At 44.2% G+C, this 25,511-nt stretch overlaps 1 protein-coding gene across 1 annotated transcript; it reads right to left on the bottom strand.

Annotated features, from left to right (window-relative positions):
- lrfn5b (leucine rich repeat and fibronectin type III domain containing 5b) lies at positions 1-25,303 on the bottom strand. The gene is made up of 7 exons (XM_088403762.1): positions 24,771-25,303; positions 9,455-10,142; positions 8,406-8,634; positions 7,298-7,472; positions 4,905-5,244; positions 3,583-3,883; positions 1-3,136 (listed from the first exon to the last, which is right to left on the bottom strand). Exons 2-7 carry the CDS (start codon positions 10,126-10,128, stop codon positions 2,444-2,446), a joined length of 2,412 nt encoding a protein of 803 aa, XP_088259888.1. The 5' UTR covers positions 10,129-10,142; positions 24,771-25,303; the 3' UTR covers positions 1-2,443.
- Positions 25,304-25,511: the final 208 nt, after the last annotated feature.

The raw sequence follows: 25,511 nt of genomic DNA, 5'->3' as shown, positions 1-25,511 counted from the left end.
TAGTACTGGACATCCCAAGTGAAATGTCCCTTGTATCACTGCTTTATTTATACTGTTAAACATCAAACAGAAACAACAGCAAAATCAGGAGCTGACACTTCCTCCCAGTACCCACTTGTGCTCATTCCAAGTTAATTTACATCAGCGAGATAATACGTTAAGAAAGAAAACATCGGGGCAAGCATGAAAATGTCTTCGTTCGTCCGAAGCTCGTCCCCCCGTAACGTCGTCGCACCCATCGGGTCTTTCCGTAATTACGCGATAAAAGTGATTTGATCGATTCAAACCGGAGGGCAGTATCAGGCTGAGTCAACTCGTGCCACTGACAAAAAAATGCTGCATTGTGCTGCGTCTGGGATGTAAAAGCACATTCATTATCTCCACCCCCCCCTCAAAAAAAAAACACACGCCAAGGTCACTCCGAGGCGAGTCCTCGTCCGTCTTTATCGTACAGAGTGTCCGGGTTACTGCATTCAGAATGACAATAAGTGTCGCCGATGGAAAAACTGGTTGAGAATTTATTCCATGTTCTTGTTATCCATCTTCAGCTCGCTTTTGTTTGCTTTCAAGGCAATTCAGGACATTAGTGGAATAACTAGGATGCATTAAAGTAAGATGTAAGATACTTGCCTATATGCTGGACCACATATTGTTAATACTGCAAAGTCGTAGTTCATCAGGATTGATTACAACCCCAATCAAGTTGGAACATTGTGTAAAAAATAACTGAAAAATAGATTTGCGAACGATCTTCAACCTATATTCAGTTGGATACAACACAGAGATACGGTATTTATAGTAATCTTCAACACTTTGACTTTTTAAACTGATTTCTGCAACACGTTCCAATGAAGTTGGGACAGGTTCACGTTTACCACTTGTGTGACATGGCCTTGTAACACTCAAGAACTGTTTGGGAACTGAGGACACCAATTTTTGAAGCTTTATGGTCTGGACTGCAGGCGGGCAAGTCTAGTAGTGAAACTCTTTTACTACAAAGCCACACTCTTGCCACATTTGCACAACGTGGCTTGGCATTCTCTTGCTGAAGTAAACAAGGATGTCCCTGGAAAATATGTTGCCTGGATGGCAGCTTGCGTTGCTACAAATCCTCCATGTTGCTTTCGGTACGGCACTAATACAGTCTACATCGTCACAGATGCTGGCTTTTGAACTTTGCGCTGGTAACAATCTGGATGGTCTTGTTCCTCTTTTGCCCAGAGTACACAATGTCCACGATTTCCCGTACAACTTTGAAACGCGGACTGATGGAACCGTAACACAGTTTTTCACTTTGCATCTGTCCGTTTCAAATGTGGCCCGGCCCAGAGAAGGCGGCGCCGTTTCTCGATGTTGTTGATGTATGGCTTTGGCTTTGGATGATAAAGTCAGAACTTACACTGTGTAAACTGACATGCAAAAATATTCTTTACACATTGATATCTGTTTTTAATGAGGTGGCGCCTGAGGGATCCAATGTTGATTTCGGTAACCGCTGGGGCTATTTTTTCACGCAGTTACTGATGATCCTTGCCCCATCTTTGCCCGTGAAAAAGTGAGCCTTTCGGGGGTGATCCTTTTCTACGTCTTGTGAGGTGTTCCTTCAGCATTCATCAACTTTCCTTGTCTTTTGGTGCCAACTTTTTTGAAGCATGTCGCAGGCATCCAGCTGACTCACTCCTAGAAAATTGTTTTTGAGAAAATATTTGCAAATATCACATTTGCAAGGGTATTGATCATTTCTATCTTGTCTTAGTAGTCCATTCAATTAAATATAGGTTGAAAATCATTGACGAGTCTTTGTGCTCTGTTTTTATTTCCATTTTACACGACGATCCCAACTTCATTGGAACTGGGGTTGTACATATGATTATGCCAAAAGTGGCGATACTGATAGAAAAAACATTTCCGACACCACGTCCCAGTCGTTTTACTATGTGCCGAGTTGAGGACAAAGACCGCACTAGTGAGCTTAACTGGATATAAAGGTCATGGAATAACTTCTCAAACGGCAGCCATTTGAATATTTATTTGATATCTTAGCATTATTAGTAAGACAGTCTTTCAACTACTATGCTGGATTGTCTTACAAATAACGACAAAGGACATACAAGGCTCTTAAATTGGATTTGGAGGATATCGAAGAAACGTACAAACAGCTTTCCGTAGTCTCCTTGAGATATACGCCTGGGAAAACCTTTGTACAGGAGCTCGTTTTATACATGTTGTGCTTCTCTTGGTCCACTTGTGAAGAAGACGTCGATTGGTTATAGCGTATAAAACAAAGGCGGGTCCATAAACCCGCCCCTATTCCCTTTGATTTGCGAGGGGGACCTTCAAGCCCTCCGAGTGGCCCGGCGCCAATGCGGCTGACAAGGCAGACGCTTCTCCGGCAAGCGGGCCACAAATCCAGTTCAGGAAAATTCCGCCGGTAAACTCCAAATCATAAGGTGCTCTCCAAAAGCCACTCGGAGCGAGAGAGCTTGTCGCGGGCCCGCTGAATGTCTGCGGCGTTTTGCATCTGTGGTAGTTCGCCGCTCATGGACAGGCTTCTCTTGGAACGCAGGCCGGTCCCCGTTTTTGGGTACGCCACATATAAGCGCTCTCTGGAGGAGTCTGCATTGAGGGAGTGTCTGCGGTTGACCCGGATGGCCCCCGCCGGCACGGTCATGTACTGGCGGGGGACCTGACGCGCTCGCGGGACCCTGGGAGCTGCAGTCCATTTGGGCGGTTGGCCGCGAGACACCGCCGGCGACACCTTCACCTCTGCCGAGTTATTGCGATTGGCGTTGTTGAGTTCTACATCCGCTTGTGCCTCGGCCCGCCGGATGTCAGACGGTTTCGGCGGGGCGATCGGGCGCTTCACCCTCGGAGAAGCCGGGTGCCAACTGTGGCTGGCGGCCGAGGTGGACACGGTGCAGTCGGGCAGGGAGGGTTTTCCGGCGCCGGCGTTGGCGGCGGTGATCACGACGGGCGCCCGCTGCTTGGCCTGCTCCAGGGGTGGGAGAGCGACTCGAAGGCACTCCTTGTCGTTTTTTTCTGGACGCAGGACCTGCTTGGACAGAGACTTGGGCAGTCCGCAGCCCTGAAGTTGCCCGTCGCTGCTCAGGGACCGAATGTCGCCCATCTCCAGACCCTGTTGGGAAGAATGCCAATGAGATCTACCGTAGTCTTTCCGCATGTCTTTGTGTGCGGCCCGTTGCGTAATAGGATTTTATCACTGCGACGCAGATACAGATAAGAATTAGCATGAAAGATTTTAAAAGATTTTAGCCACAAACTTAAAGTCAATATTAGCCTCATGTGGGCCACGTCAAAATATGTGGTGGGCCACAACTGGACCATGGGATTGTGACAAAAGTGGCAAGAATGTGTGTTTTGAACAAACGGTCAGACAACCGGCAAGCATTTGTGATCGTCATCATTTCACAGAGGTGAACCTTCGCCAATTTAAGCTAAGATAAGCTACGGTCGCTTTTACGGTCAAATTAAAATGACATTTATTTACCATTTCTCTTGTGAAAGTAACCGGATCAAAAGGCGGATTAAGGCCCGGTACATAACACAAAGCCCACCACAAACCTTATCTGCGTCTCCCTGGTTGCACACCCGGTAGCGCACAATGAGGAAGATGATGAACGCCAGCACCGAGGCCACGATAATCCCTCCGATGATGACCACGATTGTCCCGCCCAGGAACTGGGACTGCATGAAGTGGCATCTCAGGTACTGCGGCTCGGTGGTAAAGTGGACGCAGCCGATGACCCGGGTCGCGGTCAGCGAAGTGACCTGGTCGTCGTAGATGGCCAGCACGCACAGGTCGTACTGCGTCCCCGCTGCCAGGTTGTTGACCAGGATGCTCTCGCTAGTGGGCGGGATCATTCTGGAATGATCACAATAGGCGTGCGCCCGGCATACTTTATTCTTTAACGTGGCCCACCGAGCACGTGCGTGCATATGTCCGTATACACAAAAGTCATTTTACATATTGCACGCGTGTTAAATATACAAGGGTTTATTTTTGTTTTTACTTCATCTGGTAGTGACCTCGGCCATCTGTCGCGTTTCACAATTAAATGCCAATCAAATTTGCCCACCCCTGGATTAGCGCTTCAACAGATTATGCAGTTGATCGTTTGGACGCCGACAGTCGGGCGTCTGAGACATTTCTGCGTTTCATCGCTGGCGATGTTTGATTCACTCTAGGCGGCGTCTTTTGTGATGAAAGCTTCACTATTAGAGCTTCTGTCTATCTGTCTATCTGTTTCCTGCATTGCGGATCCACACCAAAAACACGCTGTTGACTGCATCATTTTTGTCCCCTCCGTCTTATGTCCCGGTGATGAGTGCCTAAGTAGAGAGTAAAAGAGATGAAAGACGCCCGGGCGTGCTTTTCCGTTTCGCTTTTTTTTTTTGTGCCAAACGCCGGCCGGGCTGAAGGCGCTTTCATCTTCAGCTTAGTGCTGACATTTGTTATTTTTGATTTTGTTGATTAAGCATTATCAAGGCGGTAAATGGTACACTCCGGCAAAAGGGGATTAGGAGTTGAAGAATGAGAAGTGGGATGCGGTGCATTAGTACTCCTGATGGGATTAATGGACACCGCAAATAATCAGAAAGACAGTGCAGTCCCAGCCCGGGAGACTGAATACCCCCAGGGAATTAAGTGTCCTGAGTTGGAAAAACAAGGGGCGTGGTTGAGGTCATTTTAAGTTTAGCAGGTTGGATTTGAGACGGGGATTCATCAGCAGAGGTTCCGCGTTTGGGTCGTCGGTTTTGGGGTCGAATGAAAACCCCGAGCTCCAAACTAGCAGGGATTCGAGCCCGGATCTCCCGACTGCAAGGCGAACATGCTAACCAGTATTCCACCGTGCTGTTCCCGAAGGTCTCCCCTTACCCCTCACCTGTACACCAATGAGTCATCATAGGTTCCGTTGTACTGGATCTGGAACATGCGGATGCCCGGAATGTTCCTTTGGAAGTTGAAGTGGACCACGGCCGACGTGGACGTGGCCTCGGCTATGACAACCTTCTTCTCCGGGCTCGTCTTGGCGTTCCCCAGTGACACCCCGCCGCCCGGACCTTCCGCCCCCGTCTTGGTCACGGTAGCGATGTCCGAAGAACCCGGGTCGGGCTCCTGCTCGGCGGCTGTGTTGTTGATGATGTGAGGCAGTTTAGCGATCAGCAGTTCCACCTTCTGCTGGGCTTCGCCGGCCGGGTTGGATGCCACGCAGGTGAAGGAACCTGGAAGCGGTTACGATTGTTTGAACCGTGGTTTTGCTTCTTTTGATCACGATTCGCAACTACCGGAGGTCACAATTCTAATCCAGGGGTGGGCAAACTACAGACCACTCTGTTGTTCAATCCGACTGGGAGAGCAAAATCAAGAGCACAGCACTATATATGTTTTTTTCTAGTACAGTATATACATTTTGAATTATCATGAAATAATGATCTAATTCCATTATAGCAATATTGTTTAATTAATGAGTACATTTAAGATCTTTTTATGAAATTATAAATAACAGCAAAACAGAGTTTGCGTTTATTATAATGATTTTATTTGTCATATTGGCGCTCTTTTTTTAAACTAGAACTGTTTCTTTTTTCATTGATCTCATTGAGAAAAAACTGCATGTACTTTTACCAATATTTACAAGTAATTGGTAAATTACAATTCTTTTAAAACTCTCCAATTAAAACAAACATTATTTAACATTACAATAAACTATGTTGCATATTTTACAACACATTTATCTATTGTTTATATTTTACTCTACACCCATATTTGACACCAAACCCTATTTTGAAATGAACATTTCCCCATGACTGCTCCCACTAAGAATAGAAATCTGCTTAAGTGCGTTTAAAACAACACTGTTTAGGTCCATTACGCCTACATTTAAACGTATTTACAGCGAGCTTCATTTAGCACAAACGCAGCAAAAGGTTACATTACAAAGGTAATAAAAAGCTGAGCAGTACTTGTTAAGTGGACTATTTAATGGCGCTAGATCTCAGACGCTAAGCGTAAGAACACTGTGTGCCAAGTCAATAAATATTTTTAGCTTTTTTTCTTAAATGCGTAATGACACTTTTTTTTCCGCCCTAATGGAATAAACAAAAGAAGCGAGCGTGTGAGTTTCACAGGCATGTTTGAGGAACTGGTTGTTACTTTTGCTAATAAACTGGATAAAAGGTAGCTAACCTGTGAAAAGCTTGTTTTCTCATTCAACTAAAAAAAATCAGATAAATCAACAGGTCAGGAAAAGTGTTTTACCATTAAAACAACAAAGGCGTGACGCGTTTGTGACTTGAGGAAAATGTATTTTTATCACCAAACACCAAATTTTGAAACCAGGTGTTTTGCCACGTTAACAAAAGTACAATTTGTTAGTGAATATTCACAGGCTTTTCATTCTTGTCAGGCACACTAATGAATTGTCATTTCACGTCTAGTTGGGAAAATTAATCATATTTTTCTTCAACAAACTGAAAACGTACTCGTTTTAAAAAAAAAAGGGTCACCATGTAAAGATTTAAAGTTCCCCGCATGTGTTTACAAGCATACTGTTCCTGTGTGGCACGATCGCAACGCTAAACTGAGCTAAGCTGTGAAAGAAGTGACATCTGTTTAATCATTTAATTGAATTTAAACACTTTGTTTCATCACACAAACAATCGAGGTGTCATATTTTACCAAGCGTAGCATTCTTGTTTATAAAGCTAGCAAACAAGTTCAAAGTTGGCGAGGCTAAGCTAAGCTAAGTCGGGAGGAAATGTTCTTTTTTGACATCTTACTCAAAATATTTAACTTGTTCTAGATCTGTTGTTAGACCCTCAAACAACAGTAGGATGTTTTATTACGTTTCACTGATGTGACATTTAGTTCATCTTTACTTTCTTTAATTTAATGGCGGCCACCATTAAAAGGGTATCACGTGAACTGACAGAAAAGAAAATATGAAATGCATAAAAGCACTGTTCTTGGCAGTACAATGCAATAGCTCAGCACCTAGCAAATTATGATCTAATCTCAATTAACTCACAAATTGTTTTACTCAATGTGAAATCTGTGCCTGGGCAATTTACTCAATCTAATCAAATTCATTTTCTTGAGAACGGCGAGAAAACGAACTGGCACATGCTGGAGATTGTGCGTCGGGCGTGTGCCATTAAGCGCTTCTCAATTATATTTTGCAAAGCCCCCTTTAAGAAAGCGAAAACCTTCCTCACCCCCCTCCAAAAATATGCGGCGCACACCCCCGATCTAATCCGATCGGTGCTCCAAACCCACCTGAGTCCTTGACGGTGCTGATGTGGATGTCGAGAGTGCCGTCGGCGTGTACGGAGGCTCTGGACGAGTTGGACATGAGTCGTCCGTCCGGGGCGATCCAGTGAATGATGGGGTCCGGGTCCCCCCGAGCCTTACACCGTAGCGTCACGCTCTGACCCTCGAGGGCTCGCAGCTCCTGCAACAACAACGCCGGCCTGATATATCGTCCGCGTTCCGGCGTTTACAGCTGCGCTCGCTGTAAACGTAATCGACTATTGATTGTAGTCGTAACATTGAATTAGCGCTTCGGCGAGGCCGTCGATTCGGCGGCAAACACGCGTGAACGATAAACGCCCGCCGCGATGTAAAAGAGGTGTGAGATACGGCCGTTTGTTGCTCGGCGCCGCCTCGATTGGATCGTTTTATTTGGCTGTTTTTTTTCCCTAGACCTCATCGCGGTAATGGCGGATCTATCACAATCCTGCAAATAGCTTATTACAATCTTGTCAACAAGCGCGGTACACGCATACAGTACTGCGTTTTTAAAGCCAAGGGTGTGTTTACTTCTCTGAAAGTGTGTAGTGGACTAAGGTTGCCCAACACAGCAAGCGCACACTACAATAAAGCGGCTTTTAACACTTGACGATGGTCGAGTAAGAATAGATTCAAGTAACATTAGCGGCAGTAGAAAAAGTAGTGATTGTAGGACAAATGACAAGAAAATGACTAGCATTTCACAATAATTACCTATATTTATTTACCGGTACTTGATTTATCACAAACCATTTTCATGTCCGCCTTTTAGCCGAATATTTGAGGGAAAAAAAAGAAAAGAAATAAAAACAATGAATTCAATCCCTGGGATTGAATGTCTGGACGCTTAAAAAAAATAAAAACGTCGTTGGGATTGAATGGGTTAAACATCCAGACCCTTTGTTGCGAAAACGCTGCTTTATGCAAAATTAGCTTGATGTCGATTCACAACTCGGGGTGTTTCTTGTCTACAGAAAACATATTTTACAAAATCCGTTTTGAGCCCAAGGATGTCCTGTGAGCTTTAAAAGTCTGCCAAGTGTGATATTTAATGTGAGGCTCCAGTGACTTAATGGAGAATTTTGGGGGGTCACACCTGAGAGTGTCTGGTGATGAGAGGAGGCTCGCACAGGAACTCCTCTTCCGACACGGTCCAGAAATAGCGTCCGGCGAGGTGCTGAGGCGAGGCGCAGGTCTCCAGGTCGTCCTCGCGCCGCAACCTCCGCAGCCAGAGCAGCTCGCAGTTGCACCGCAGCGGATTACCGCCGAAGCTCAAGGCGAACGAAGTGGGCCCCATGATCCCGGAGGTGGCCAGGACTCCCGCTCTACGAAATATAGCCCAGATTGGAAACGCACAATTATATGACTCGGAGAGGTGCGACTCTTTGACCGTCTCGCGACTCTATTGGATTCGGGTTTCGGAGTCTACCAATCCTTTCGGAATCGATTTTCGATTCAAAGTGATTTGACGGAAAATGATTTCTGCTTCGATCTAGAGATGTGCAAAGAATAGTCATGAGCGACTCCAGTCTGTTTTGCATGGCAGAATGACAAATGGACGTATTAAGATGGCTTTTTTTTTTCACAAAAACAGTGTTTGGAGCACAACTACTACTTTATTCTTTAGTTCTATCATTGGCGTCCCAACAACTAAGTAATTTCACCCTGTCATTGATTTCTCTGCTTTTATAGATTGGTAGAAAAACATTTTTCAACAATTGCTGTTATTAACCATTAATGCAGAGCTTGACCTTTTTTGCACAAGTGCCTTGTGCAGTCCTTCTCCGTTCTCCTCATGCATGAGAAAAAAAAAAAAAAAAACTGCCTTGCTAGCACTGCACAAAACGCCATGGCCAAAACCCTCACCCTCCACCTTCTCAATTTCCTCCTTAAAGTCAACAGATTGAAAATATTCCGGATCCAGTAAGACAGCCAATTTCACACCGTTTTGAGCCTTTTAGCATTTACGGACAGGTCACATACAGGTCACATTCATTCGGAAATGTGAAAGACTTAACAAAAAAAATCGGAATTGAGTGTTAAGCAATGCATCGTGAACATAGCCTCAGTTTTGGAACACATTAACTTTGGCCATGCGTACAACTTGAAGGTTAGGATTTACGACTTTTGGTGATATCCACTCACCTCTGGAAAATAGGGTCCGGGGGCAGCTTCTGGAGCTTGTTTGAGGTGACGTCCAGCCTCTTTAACTTCTGTAGACCTGAGAAGGTCCCCTCGGGGATGTAGCTGAGCATGTTGTGATCCAGGTTGAGGGTGTGGAGGCTGGACATCCTCTGGATGGCCACCCAGGGAACGCTTTCCAGATTGTTGTAGGACAGATCCAACTCCTCCAGGGCCGTCAGGTCATTGAAAGCGCCGATCTGAATGTGCGTGAGCTGGTTGTTGTTGAGGATCAGGTGGTGGAGCTTGGACATTCCGCTGAAGGTGTCGTTGTTGATGTGCGTCAAGCGGTTGCTGTCCAGGTGGAGCGCCCGAAGGTTCTCCAGGTCCTTGAAGGCGTGCGGCACGATGGTCCCGATGGTGTTCCGGGAAAGCGTCAGGTCGACCAGCTTGGTCATGTTGGCGAAGTCCTTGCGCTTGACGCTGGTGACGAAGTTATCCCCCAGGCGCATTTCCACCGTGTGTCGATCGATGTTGGGGGGCACGAACAGCAGCCCCTTTTTGTCGCACAGCGTGGCTAAATTGGGGTTGAGCACCTGGCACACGCAACGCTTGGGGCAGATTTGAACCTTGTGGGCCTTGACAGCCGCACAGAGCACCATCAGATAAAGCAGGAGGCTCTCCATTGGACTTGTCATTCACGTGGTTACGCCTGCAAAGATAAGGTGGAAAGAAGAAGAGATAGAAGGAAATGGTTTATCGAGCAGAGCCCGCGCAGCGCTGTCATCGCTATTAAACATTCATTTGTCTTGCTGAGGGAATTTGCTCCCTTCAAGAAAGACGCGTTTGAGCCCGAAGCGCTTTTCAACTAGATTGTAAATAGAATCATTGGCTCGGCACTGCGTCCAAACCCTAAGCAGGGGGTCAGCAAGCGATGAACGCCGTGAAAATTAGACGGGGAACTAATTAGTCACCTGCGGACTTCAGAGAGCCACATGTCAGCTTTGTTTTGTATGATTTTGGAAGCCGTTTACCACCATTTTTTAAAATCGTTATTATACCCGGTAGTGGGTACCCACATTCAAATTTTTGTTCTATGAAATCTGATTCATTTTTTTCTAACAATTCTTTTCAGTTTGGCTGCCAGTCCCGCGAGTCTAAATAGTTGGGCCCCGCCCCCCTATTTACACTACCCATTTTCTTGTGATACCATCTCAATAAATCTTCCCACGTCCTTCTTAATCAAGTCCACGTTAGCAAAATTGTTCTACTAACTAGCTAGCCTAACCTCAAACCTAATCCAAACCCCTTCACTGCCCCATCATTGGTTCGTCCTCAAATTCTGTCACGAGATGATCGAGTGATAATTCGCTATCTCTGGTAGGCATGTTTTCTCATATTTTCCCATGTTATTAGAAAAATATTGATTCTGAACTGCTTCGTCTGGCACAGATGTGTGCTGTTATGTCGCGTTTTGCTGTATTATTGATGGTGTGTATAATTGCGACGTGGTAGTGATGATGAGGGCTAGATTGAGTCAGGTAAGTCTCCGCTGAATGTTCAAACGCGCTGCTCGTCACTTGCTCAGCCAGATACAAAGCACAACTGTGATGTTACATGCCAGACTCGGCCATTACTTGTTTTAAATTCAGAAAAAGTGTGGGCCATTTCAGTAAGTGCATCAGGCATTAAAAAAGTGCTAAACAAATGGTGAAAAAAGCGTGAAGTTGCAACATTTAACCAAGGGAAAGACCAGTTTAGACTGAGGTGTCTGACAAGAATGCCCTGGCCAGATGGCCAAATAAAACAGTGCGTAAAATGTTTTTACATAAAGAACCGCGAAGGTGGCAAGAAGGAGTCACACATCTCTCAACTGAAGTCATCTGGGATAGGTTCCAGCACTCTCGCGACCTTCGTGAGAGTAAGCGATCCAGAAGACGGATGGATGAATTAAAATACAAGTGCTGTCCAATAAATTTCTTTTCGTCTGTCAATGCTCCAAGGGAAACAGGACGTGTTTGTTTCGGTTGTTTGCAAAGTGATCCAAGCGGATGGCGCAGAGTATAACTAAACGCTCTTTTATCCAGTTCCGTCTGGAAATAAGGAACGGCGAGACTGTAGATGTCACATGGTCGAGAGTGCTGTTACAATTGCTTCTTAGCAAAAAGCAATCTGAGTAGAACTAAAGCAAACCATTAGGGACCTTGTAGACCAGGGTCAACTAGTTTTTATACCTGCATATACAATGACAGAAAGCTGACCAGCTTTTATATAAAGATCACAACAATGTGTGAATCAACTGCAACCACTTATGGAAAATAGTCTCCATTTGATAGCGTAGGAATGGAAGGCATATGTAAACACCTCTCGATGCCCCCCCCCCCCCCCCCCCCCCCCCCCCCGACTTCAACAAGGTGAAGATTTCGATAGTTTCTGTAAAATCAGTCCGTCTCACACAGAACCCAGAATCAGTTTTAACGGGAAGCGTTAAAGGGGTTTATGTATCACAATCCTGCTTTTCTATATGACATAGACCCTTCTGCCAAAATTAGGTTCGAGACTTAAAAGCAGAGCCGGGATTTATCGGCATGTCTTTCACACAGAACCCTGCAAAGCGGGACGTCCACCATGGCTGTTGAAGCAGTCCGTTCCTCCCTTATACTCATTCATTTCTCCTCTTTTGCCTTGCTACTTCCTCAGATTCTACCTCTAAGCCATCTACACCATGTTGATAGCTTTCATTTCTGGAGGGGTGATGGTATGAAAGGCGCTGACGTCTCGCAGCCAGCTGGGAATGCCAATCCAGCGTTTTTGACACACAGTTTCGATTAAAATGACTCTTTCTTGAAGAGAAAACTTGAGTCGGATGTTATCAGTCGGCTTCTTTGACAGAGATGCACACAATCGTATAATTCGTGTGCGCCAGAGGACTGATAAAATATTTGACAGTGCAGCGACAATTGCTTCAAACGCAACATGACAGAGGGGCAGGCAGTTTTGAGTGTTAAACTTGACAAAGTAGTCCTGACTTTATATGATTTCACATAACCGCTGTCCCGCCTTTGTCGGGGCGCTGGTGCTACCGTTTCTTCACAAGAAAAAAATTGCGTTGACGGGCGGTTTAAACAGAGCTTATGTCTCGAATCCGTCCGGGGAACGGCCAGTGATTTGATTAATACCGCCGCTTTTATGTTTGCGTACACAGGGATGAAAGTCTGAAGTGTCCATCCGGGGGCCCGTTCAGAATCAGAAGGTTATCTCCTGGGATCATGCGGCCAAAAGGATGCGATGATTGGCCCGAGTGGCTCTGCGACGATGAGCTCTGCCTTACCATCGATTTTTTTTTTTTTTTCCTCCCCTTGCCTCTCTCCACTCTTACTCATAACACCGTTGAGAAGGGGGATAACAAAAGATCCATTGCACGAATCCCGAGACTTTGTCAGAAGGGATGGAGCGTAAAGTGGAGATGGTATAGTGACTGTCAAGACCTGGAATTTGGAGTCATTTTTCTGTCTTCCATCCCACCAAAGCGAAGAGCAATCCAATCAAATTACCGAGAACAAGAGATCCCCATCCCATAACTGCAGTAAAAATCTACAGACTAACCTTTAAATACAGACGAGAAAGGTCTGATTTATGGTTATGGCTGGATGGTTCGCTCGTAATGCCTCCATTGTCGGCACTGCGTCTTGACAGCGTGGATAAAAGTCTGGCCTCAGCACGGGGCCCCACAAAATGAATGCTGCCGTGATTTCAAAAGCCAACATGTGTCTAATCGCCTCGCTAGTAGGCGCGGAAAGAACACGTCAGACGAGAGGGCGACGTTTCAGGTGTGTTGGGGGGTCAACGGCCACGTTTACGCTTTGACAGGCAAGGAGAATGTAGGACAGGAGGAGGTCAGGTTTGAAATGCGCCATGAAGATGATGATAAGGGAGAAATGATATTGTCGCAGCGAGCCTGCTGGGGATGACATATCTTATGAGGACTGCTGATCAAGCTGCAGTGAGGAGACACCCTCACTGAGTCCCACACAGAAATTATAATGATGTGCGAATGTTGAGACATGCCGTCTTGGAGGTGAGGAAGAAGTTAGAAATGTCTAGTCCGTATTTCTAGAAATCACAACATTGCTCTCTATCTATTCTTTAAATTATCTTTGGTATATACCAGACACCTACTGAAGTAGAAGTACTCTACAGCAGAGGAAGACGTTAAGTAGACTCGAGTAAAATAAGTACAGAGTCTACTGCTTTACTCCAGCTCCTTGTAAAGTGGAAATAAATGTCTTGTATGAGTGTTGTGAACAACGCTGCCAAATTTGAACGGCTGGAAAAATAGGCAAGTAGATAGAAGGAGGCTTCGAAAAAGCACGCCGTTCCCAACTCCTCTTCTCTCGTTTGTGGGCGTGTCCTCCAAATGCTCATGTCCGGCTCAACTGTCATAACTCGCCAACTAATTTAACATAGCTCAATATCTGCTGATGCGAATCAAGGCGCTCAAGTTATATAATGGAAGAAGGCGATGTGCCGAATGGAGTGCTGCTCTCGCCATGCAAAAAAAAAAAAAAAAAGGCATGAAAATTGATCAGTCTCAAGCTTCTCAATTATACTTTGTAAAACCACCATAGGAACGTGAAAATCAAAGTTATCAGCACTGTAAAAAAAAAAAAAAGTATTCATAAGTCATGCCATGAGAGCTTCGCTTTTCCGGTTGTGACCTCAGCTGGTGATTCGGAAAATGTTTTAGAACCTTAAGTGTTTTTTGGCTGAGAAATGAAGAAAACTCATCACAGTAAATTGTCAGTTGAGAGTCAACCTGGAGAGACCAAAGCCGACTTAATATTGTAATATTATGTCTGCCAAGATTTCATGCACTAGGGGTTTTCGCCGTTGAAGATCTCGTTGTAGTTGGATACAAACACAGAGTTGAAGTATTTAAATTCACATTGCTAAAGATCTGAGGTATTCAGTAGGAGTTCATGCGGCTAAGACTCTGAGGTAAAGATGTCTTGATGACGATTTGAGGTTCATTTTGAAGGATCTGTGTTATTCGAGGATCTTGATGAGCCTCTCTGAATACAGATGTTCCCATTGATGAGGATCTGATAGGCATTGGTTTTCAGGTAGAGATAGATGAATTGCAATCAATTCATTTGTCATAGTTAAAGCATTATTTTTTATAATGCTGTTTGTATGCTAATTAGATTTGTTGTCATGCATCAGGCTTCTTGTGTTACAGGTTGGAAAACAAAGGTCAATCACACCCTGAAGTGGACAATGATTGGCTGTCATTGTGTTTTGATTAACCTGCTAGTCTTCTGTTGTGAGTGGGAAGACAAATCTATGCGCAGAATGAGGTCAGGAAAATGGAAAAGCATGTGAAGTCTGATGAATGGTAAATCTCACTTCAGAAAACACTGACTGCAACTTTGATAAAGGTCGAGGGTTGCGCATTCTTTGCTAGAATGAGCCTGCTTACCCCTGAAGCAGCTCAAGTTTAGCCTACCACATAAATGCAAAGCAACCAGCTAACGATAGCAAGTCACGTCAAAGCAAAAATTCATCCTGGTGAAATTTGGTTTATTTTTGTGTTATTTTCTAACTGTCTGGGCTACGGACAAATGTGCACGTTGTTTTCAACGAAGGCCCAAGATGTATATGTCCATGCCGATGAGGCTCTGAGCTGCACTTCCATGTTGCGTGCAGCTCCAAGGCTGACTGACAAGGCCTCTGTTGATGTGCAATGAGGCAGAGACGACCTGCAACTTCCAGGCTCAAATTGCGCTCGAGACGTGATATTGATTCACAGTGTGGAGATTGAGGCATTTTCGCACTCTCTCTCTCTCTGTGCCCCTTCCCGTGGAAAATTTAGCAGAACGTGACACGAATGGTTACCACTGTAATCCCCCCCTCCCCACACCGCCAAAACAGGACAGGAGATATCCACCATCGTCCCCACTAATTTGCATTTAATTACCGGCGTTCCGCTGGGATTTGCATAACAGGTTGCACTCATCAGGTACACGGACAAATAAGCAGATAATCAATCACCGTGCTCATCAATCACCTTCTTCATCTTTTAAATGTCACATCGCCGCCGGAAAGTCATTATCCTGCACGTTGGGCACGTTCATTTGGCCCCGGATGAGGCTGGAAGAAAAAAAAAAACAAAAAAAACACCGCACTGACCGTCATCTCCTGCCCAGTCAATCACATGTTGCTTTACTACCTCCCAGCTTGTCTTTGCGCCCCCGGAGTACACAACAGACTGACAGCGCACGCCCACACGTGCGCTCCAGTGGGTGGATCGCCGCCTAATAGAGGCAGCTCGCCACCCCCCATCTACGGAAACAGGCCACTGCAGCATAGCAGAGGTGTACAGTAACAGAGGATATCTATGCTCTCCCAGGGGCGGCCCTCTCTGAGAACAAAAAGCGCAGCACGGCGTGACTCGCCTTACGACCGGGGGACACGGGGGATATGTTTTCCGACGGTAAAACTTGTGTCTAAAACGCCTCGGCAAACCCACATCCGGTAAGGGAATTGTGGGAAGGTCGCGCAAGGCATAATTATGGCATTGCCAAAAAGAAGCTAAAAGAGACCTGCACGTCTATCGATTTTTCGGGTCGACGGGCGGAAACATTGATTTCATTCACTATTTCCAGCCGCAACTGCCATTGGCGTGGCTTTTCTTTGGGGCCTCTTGAACATCCAAAACTCGTTTGTGCTTTATGTAAAACACGGTAGCACCAATAAAGGATCAAAATTAGCAAAGCCAGGATTAGTTTTTGTCTTGATTGATTCATCTGTGGTGTGGAGTGGGTAAAAATTTTCTCTCCAATCTAATCAGAAAACGGGTGGATATCACATGAGAAGGAGCGTTTGCACCTGGATAAAAAGTGGAAATGAAGAAAGTCTTATACACAAAAATCCAACATAGCCGCATTTTAGGAAACTAGACTCAGAAACTAAACTCTTTCCTAGGGGGGTTTGCCACGAAGCGCCCAACTTGGGAGTTGACCAAACACTTAAGGATTTCATATTGTAAATATTGAAGCAGTTTAACAATTACGATCGCTCATCATCATATTTTATTAAATATTTTTAATTTATTATCATTATTTGTGTGCCCCACACCACAGGATAGTCGTTTAGGATTGTCATTAGGAGACTTCCTATGAACTGTGCTGGCTATGACAAAAGTGGAATAAAAAAACATTCACATTTTGCCTGATTGTTGGCATTTGGTATATGTGTACCCTAATAAGCAAGTCTTTACCGAGTGATCGGAATATAAAGAAACATTTGACCTGATTATCATTGTGCGTACGCCTAAACACAAGGGAATGACTCGGGATTATCCCTTGGAGACATCCGAGGCCTCAAAAATGCTCAACGGCGGCTTTATCGTAGGTGTGCGCGTACCCCACTCCCCAAAATAAAAACAAGCTGCAAGGCGGCTGTAAAACGGCTGCAACAAAGCGCTTTATGAAAGTGACCCGGCATAGATGCCGCCACGTCTGCCTCACTAACACTTCTCTATGCGCTGTGACGCTTCTCTGAACGCGATAACTCTTGGGTGACAGCCGCGACGCCATGGCAACACTGAAAAACGTCACATTGAGGGGAGTGTGAGGGGGAGGTGAGATGCAATCAAGGGATGGGGGCTCATTTTCAAGATCACCTAATGACATTTATAACAAAGAATCCCCAGAGGAGAGAGAGAACACCCGGACAATTTAGTCACGGATAACAAATGAGGTTCTGCTTTAAAGCCCCTGAACATTGTCAGGGTGCTATTACTTGCTAATGGTGAGAGACAGCCATTGACACTAATGCTGCTGATGCTACCGCTGCATCAATTTCTTATTGTTAGCTGGCCAAGCCTGCAGGTATTGTTTTCAATGCCCTTGGCGGTATTAGCTCCCCCAAAAAACAGCCAATTAACCAACCATACCGCATCACCATAGAAATCTTTGAACCCTTTGCTCCAGTGACAATTGATATACAGTATTTAGATAAATGCGGTGTTTTTTTTGACAGGAGTAACTCAAAACCTCAAATCTTCTTTCCATATGGCATTGCTTCTGAATTATATTGTGGAAAGCCACCCGAGAAAAGAGAAAAACTTTTGCACATCCCACTCGTCTTGACGACTGTAAATAAGGTTATTATTTGTTAAAATTGTATTAGAAATTCTAAAAGTGTATCTTTTTGACATTAACAAAAAAAATCATGAATATGAATCATCTTTCAACTGTTGTTTACTGCTTTTTATAGCATGTTCAAAACCAGTGCTTCTCAATTATTTTTTGCAAAGCCCCCCCCCCACCAGGAGAGAGATGGCCTGCCATGAACCTCACTCATCACTCTAGACTATGTATAAAATTATCTATAAAGAATGATATGAACAAATCTAAACTGCATCATTCTTCTCATTAACAAATGAAAAAAGCAATATAAATCAACTTTCTACGTAGGTGTCAAACTCCAGTCCTCGAGGGCCGGTATCCTACATGTTTTCCGGTTTTCTCTCCCAACACACCTGATTCAAATGATTAGTTCATTAACAGGAGCTTGAAAATGATCCTAATCACTTGAATCAGGCGTGTTTGAGAGAACGCGTTCAAAAACTTTCAGGATACCGGCCCTCGAGGACTGGAGTTCGACACCTATGGTTTACGGTGTTTATAGATGTTACAGGTTAGTCCAAAACAGAAAAAAATGCAAAGTTCATCAAAGTCCCTGAAATAATAATAATAAAAAAATGCTAATCCTATTTTATTGCAATTACACTTCACCCCGCCCCCCCATCCCTGTCATTAGCCCAACCCAGGGGCCTGCCCCATGATTTGAGGACTGCCCTATGGAGATAAATAGAAATGCAACTAAGCCATTATAGGCCCTCAATAATAAAAAAACAACAACACAAAATTCATATTTTACATATTTCTTTTAAAATCAGCATCAGTATAGCTTTATTGTCATTGGAATTTTTATCCCAGGATGCAGCAAAATAAAACTGACAGAACAGGAGTCTGAATTCACCTGAATTCTGTAGAGGAAAAAAAAAAAGATAAGGGAGGGGGAGGTGAAAAACAATCACAGATCACATAATGGATTTAAAAAAAAAAACTCTCAGGCATACATTAGTTAGCACATATGGAGGTGGGGTGGGAAGTGTTAGCGGTGTAATAGGACAGCAGCCCTTCGAGGACAGACTTTGCAAAACATCCCACAACCTATATAAGGGAACACCATCATATAGGCCCTATATGAGATGTCAAACTCCAGTCCTCGAGGGCCGGTATTCTGAATGTTTTTGAACGCGCTCTCTCAAACACACCTGATTCAAGTGATTAGGATCATTTTCAAGCTCCTGTTAATGAACTAATCATTTGAATCAGGTGTGTTGGGAGAGAAAACCGCAAAACATGCAGGATACCGGCCCTCGAGGACTGGAGTTTGACACCTACGATATAGGGGGACAGTGTTTTTTTTTTCCCATAAGAAAAACTGCACTTATCTGCTTTGTATTGTATAGAAACACACAGCAATAACATTTGCTCGCCACTTAACCTGAAAACCTGGAAAATAAAAGCACGGCTCCTCCTAATGTATTGTTCTTCCCAGTTCTTCGGCGGGATCGATTGGCAACAAACAAGCTTACCGCCACCGTGTGATATATTCCTTCCACAAAATAGTCCTTCGCTGAAATATTGGACTTTTGCTGTGAGATCAAGTTAGTTTCCTTTAATGGCATCGCCGACACAGTCGCATTTTAGAGTGTCTTGGGATTGCGGTCAAAGGCGGGAAGGAACATATGTTTCATTTACTTCAGTAATATTTCGGATACGTCGTACATGGCGGTGTAATTTTACATTTACTTGAAAATGATTGTTAGGATTTAACAGCTCTTTTACCCCCAATGAAATGAGCCACTTTCCACTGGCTCCTTGCATTTTTGTGTATCTATTGTTTGTGCAATTACGTGGACACTGTTACGCTAGTCCAACATAAATACGAGAGATGTTTGAGTCCATTTGACCAGCCAATCAAAGCGAGCCAGGGGAGCACATGAAAGAACTGAAATTCTCTGAGGACCCACAAGCAAGAGGTCAAGAATTTCAGAGTGACTGATTTTCGTAAAACCAACAGAGAAATTAAGGGCCGTCTTATATCTGCTGGTGGGTCTCTTCTGCTGTTTAATGAGTGTGAACGGAAATTAATTTAAGACAATTCCTCGTAGCAGAATTGGCCTCGTTATATCAAGATTTATTTTGTTAATATCTTAGATAATTCAGGGACCTTCATTTACACATTACTATTCTATATTTTTGTCTGGCCGACATTTAGGATTGTGACAAAAAATCCAATGGATTATCAAATTCATCTAACTACTTCCGATAGACAATTATTCATTTTAAAAGCTGGATTCAATGAAAACCATCCAAATTCTTGTGATTTCACCGCTAAATATTTTTCTATTTCTGTAGTTCTCCCTGTAAACAGACTTTTGACCTTTGTGTCGAATAAAAAAAAATACAAATTTGAAAACATGCAGCTTTACTATTGACATTTTTAAAACGTTTTCATTTTTTTTTTTGACTTCATGCGCCGAACCAGTCAGCAAAACTTAGCTCATTTATTTCACTGTCAATTGAAAACATTGCACTGTTTTTAATAAAAAGATGAATGGCATTTTGATTCTGATTGAATAATCGACCACAAATAACCACAAATGAATTGACTATTAAAGTAATGATTATCTGCAGACCTAGTAACATTCATCAGTTACTTTCTTAGTTTTTTTTTTTTTTAATTTGCTTGACTGTTTGGTGGACAACTCCGATTTGTGGTTATCCACTTCTGCGCAATAAGACGCTGCAGTGCAAAACAATACTCTGCTATATTTCAGTTTGGGGTTTTTTTTTTGCATTTCAGGCGGAGGACGCCATCTCATCTGCAATTTCGGAGGCAACAGCAATTTCTCTGCTTTGACTGGATGTCAAGGTATCAGCCTGCGTGTGTGTGTGTGCGTGTGCGCGCGTCATACTAAGCAGACCCCAGTGCATCAAGAGAAGTGCTGTTCATCAGCATTTACAAGTCTCCCCTGCCATTTTGCAAGTGTTTTCCTTCGCACGGCATCCGAGCGAGAAGCCAAAGGCGGGATAGGACGGCGAGGAGCAAACAGACGAGCAAGCCTCATATTTTCCGACGTCTGGCTGTCTAGAACGGGCAGGAGACGAAGCTCCAACGCTCATCTGCATTCCGCCGTCGCTCTTGTGCGATCGCACCCCTGATGTGAGGGGAGGGGGCTTATGACCTGGGATCTTCTCTCCCAGAAACCTTGAAAAGCACTCTGGAATATCAATATGTGATTCGCATCCCCAGTCGCCCGTTTAATTCCTCGCGGGTGCGCTTGCGTGGAAGATTTTATGTATGGAAGGAGTGAAAGGAAAATAAGTTCAATCCCTTCCCACGTCGCACGCAGACAAAAGTCTGTAACGGCTCCTTTGTCGCGTTTTGCGACGAAACCGGGACGTGCTAAATTGAAAGTGAAAACAACAAACCCTTGAACTAGGATTTTTTTTCTGCTTTTGAAATAATTAACTACGACGGTGCCCTGAGATGCAATTCGCCAAGTGTTTTTAACGAGAAAGAAGATCTGTAATATTCTCCTTAACAGGATTAACAATGAGATATAATGTAAAGAATGAAACAGTTTATGCGTCATGAATTAATGATGCAATTCATTGTACTGCTCCTTTTGTTTCCACACATTGGCAACCTGAATAGTCGTGCAGACACAAACAAAGAAGAAAAAGAAATTTTCCACTTCTTGTCGAGGATAAAGAATATATGATCCGTAAGCGTTGTTACCTGCCTATGACATACTTCACCATTTGTTTTCAAATATCCGTCCGTTGCGCATAAAACCACAATCGTCAACGATAATTTCATGTCTTAGGCAATTTGCATTGTTTGCTAGCATCAAGCGAAATGGCCTTTCTTTTTTTCAATGCAAAAAAAAAAGGCTCCAATCTGGAAAAACTTATTAGTCGGTTTGCTTGTTTCTCAAGGGGTACCGTTGTAAGTGCTGTAAAATTGCCAACTCATTCACAGCCCTAAAATTGGATATAGGTCTGGACTTTGACTGACCCTTTGTCAACATACGTAAAATTCACCAATTTTTGCAAGTGTATGGGGCAGCGGCTCTCAACTGGGGGTAATAGTACCCCTGGGTGCACGTGAAGGCACTTCAGAATGTACAAGGGCATGCATTCTTTTTCTTTTTGAATTAAGAGCAAATTAATTGGAATATGAAGGAACATTTAGCTAAATTTGGATTATTGTGACCAAAATAATGCATACCTTTATTTGGATACATTTTTACTGGTGTGCTTTGTCATTAGTGACGAGCCAGAACCAAAACTGATGACACGATCTATCTTCTTGAGTTCCTGAATGAAATACACCCATAGATACCAGTACATATAGTTGTATTTTACTTAATCGAGACCTGTTTGGAAGCAGGTGGACCCGACAGACGGGTGACCATAAACTGCAAAACCTTTTGCCTATGCCTCATATGGGCAAAGCATGTCATCAGATTCGAATGATATATTGAGGATCGACACGAATAACTTAAACTCTCCTCCAAAAGGTCATGTATTGATCAAATTCGGTGTGTGGGGTGAAAACAAGACTCTGAAGAGATCCATATGTCGACACACTCAATTAGTGAATTCCCATAGTGATTTTACATTCACAACAGCTGCAGATGCAACAAACAGAACGGTCGGCCGTGTCAATTTTGACACAAAAAACTCTCACGGACTCGTGACCAAAACTGAACAGCAAGTCAGCCATTTTGGCAAAATTACAGTGGAGAATACACAACATCAGAAGCTGGTATAATAGCTTTCATTTCTAAATGGTACGCGCCATATTTCACTCAAAACATCAGAACTCATTATTCCATTCCATCCATCATGAAGCAGAAAGATGGGACCATAAAAACCCAGTTGTCATTGCACCTTTATGGGGTTTGTGTTGGGGGGGGATGACTAACAAGTAAACCATGAAAAATCTTCACATTGAAAAGAGTCCAAGAGGAAGCGAGCGTCTTTCTATGCGCCAAAAGACGCTGGTCCCCTCTGAGTCCAAATTTGGGTCATTGAAAGTGAAGCATGGTCAAACAGTTACCTGTCTGCGTGTAAAGCATGTAAGTTCGGGGAGGGGGGGCGCACAGGATTCAAAGGATGCCCGCAGGCGCTTGGGAATAACAAAGCACGTGATGACTAACACTTGACATGAGGCAAGGAGACGCCATACTTAATTTAAGTAAAAATATGATGAAGCGTGTTTATTACTGTGTCTCCTCACATAGTGACCTAATAGATGCCGAGACCAATTAGTGGCCGGATGCATTCAAATAGCATCTCTCGCAAGGGAAAAAAAAATACCCCTGTTGCTAACCAAAACAGCAGCAGCTACCAACTCAGATCAAGAATTTCCTTCACAGTATTAGAGTATTTTTCCATCAACTTTTATATTTTGAACTTTCCAATTTCAAAAGCTGTCATTTTTGTTTAGGTTTTGAACTCATCTGCTGAGTCAGATTGAAATGAGTTGCTAGCCAAAACAGCAGCTCTCATCAAAGCATCTCAACAGTTTTATTCGTACTTATGACAACATTTAGGATTCCAGCAGATTTTGATTTGTGCTCACTACATAATGTTCCAGGTTTCACTTTATATGTATGAGAGTTTTGTTCACGTAATAAATACATTTGTAAAGACAACTTAGGTACAAATTAGGATTCTGACATGGTCACTCCACAGTGTTGTGTGCTTGTCCATTTTTTATGTTCAGAGCAGTTGTACGCCACTTTTTGATCATTTTGGACTCTTGCTACTGCTTGCAAAAGATTTTCAGTATGCAGGCTTCAGTATGTACAGATTCTGACGTGGTCACTCCACAATGTTGTGTGCACCCATTTATATGTTCAGGGCAGCATTTTTGATCATTGTGAACTATTAGAGAAAGAGTTCACTATGCAGTCTTGAAGATCGCTTTCAGCAGTGGTTCTCAAATTGGGATAAGCGTACCCCTGGGTGATATATGACGGCACTTCAGGGGGTACGGGAGATTTGAACACAGTTTCTGCAGATATCGAATATAATTTAATGCTTTTTTGTGCCGGGACAGGAACGGTACATTTTCTTTTCAAATTAAGAGCAAATTCATTGAGATGTGAAGCACCATCCATCCATTCATTGCCTTTATTTTCTCAGGTTTTATAGAGTTACGCGTTGGCATTAGTGTTGCAATTTACAGGCAGATGATCCAGAAATAAAAACGATGATGTTACATGATCCATCCGCCGGAGTTGCGGAGTAAAATGGGCAACGGGCGACAAATTTAAGTTTTTGTTTGTTTTTTTTGGATCAACCTAATGCTTTATGCTTGGTAGGGTGTACTTGACTGAAAAAATATTTCACAGTCTCTACATCATTGTGGAAAGATTGAGAACCAATGCTGTAGATTTTTTTGCTTGTTTCACAAGGTTGTGTTAGGTCTTAGGGCAGGTCCATTTGAAGTCTTAGCGCATTTTCTAAGAGTTTTCCGCTCGGCATTGAAAACGATTTATGTTAAGATGGCGTGTTTAGCAAGGATTACCAAATCAGATGTCTCTTGACATGCGATAGCTATACAATGTCATACGTATCCATGGTTAAGTTCCAGCCAGTTATAGAATTTTTCACCTTTTGCTGTAGTCTTTTTTAAATTGAGTTTTCAACTCCAGTCACTCCTAACGCACAAACAAAGGCCTCCACCCCTTCTGCAGTTGAGTAAACTCTGCCCAGCCCTTCTGAACATTTTTTAATTTGGTTGTTGGACTGCATCGAACGCCTCCTATATATTTTTTTATGTCCGCTCTCCAGCCAGTTTTTGGAATTCCCGCATGCGCTCGCGCCGCGTTACCATGCCCACTCGCTCCCCCCGGCTCAGACGCCATCACACCTTGTAAGTGAGGTGTCATTTGCATATCATCTCAGTTTAAATCACTGGACAGCAGCGACAGAAATGAGAAGCTTCATCAGTAGCGGCCATCAGCGCATCCTCGGGGCAAAAGCAATAAAACACCCATCGCAGCAGACATCTTATATGAATTACAGCCCCGTGTTCACAGCCAATCACCTATGTGCGGAAAACTGACATCTTCATTTTTTTCTGACCTTGCAGGAGTGTTGCATGCACACAAGTCATTTAAACACCACCCCCTCATTATCGCAAGAGTTGATGGACAGCGATGAGAAGATTTTCCTTTTACCTTGCGGAGGACACATCCAGCCACACAGTTAAAGGGAGAAGACCAGCGTCTCCGCCGAGGAAGGAGGAGGGGAATAAAGAGAGCGAATTAATGCAGGTGTCCCGCACGCGTTGGCCTGGCTTCCGGTAACATGTGGCCGGCTTTAGCGGCCCCGTCGATGCCCTTCAAGGCGGGAGGAAAAAGGGGAGATCCGCCGCGCCGGAGAGCAGCGAGCATCGCTCTGGGGAAGTCAGCCTCACCTCCTCCCCCCCCCCCAAAAAAAAAGAAAAAGAAAAGGCAGAGCAAGCTAGAAATGGATGGAGAGAGAGAGAGAGGACGGGGGCTGCTTTTTGAACAGCCCCTGCGAATGACTGCGGCCAGATGTTCCTATAATTCCTCTCTCTCGTCCCCGCTCTCTCTCTTAATCCAGATTGCCCGCGAGGTTGCAGCCGTCATACATCCGCGCGCGCGCGCGCACACCGAGCACGCACACACATCTCGCGCGCCGGTTCCACTGGCGCTTGTGTTCGGAATTGCAATGGCGGCTGCACAGAGAGCGTTTGTGTGCGCAGACAAACGCAACACACGAGCACACATGAGCGCAGCCTGCCGGCCGCGCTCACAGCTCAGCGTCATCATTTATTCATGCACACGCGGAAAGAGGGAAAGACTGCATGCGCGACAGAATGCAGCATGCACCGCATTCTCTTTAAAAGCGTCACGGATTTGACAGGGAAACAGTCAATAACACCCCTTGGAAAG

The sequence above is a fragment of the Hippichthys cyanospilos genome, chromosome 20 (genome assembly GCF_059441005.1).
Source record: "Hippichthys cyanospilos isolate Australia breed blue-spotted pipefish chromosome 20, RoL_Hcya_1.0, whole genome shotgun sequence".
NCBI classification, from domain to species: domain Eukaryota; kingdom Metazoa; phylum Chordata; class Actinopteri; order Syngnathiformes; family Syngnathidae; genus Hippichthys; species Hippichthys cyanospilos.
Note: the sequence above shows the minus strand (reverse complement) of the source record. Positions and strands in the feature narration are given on the sequence as shown.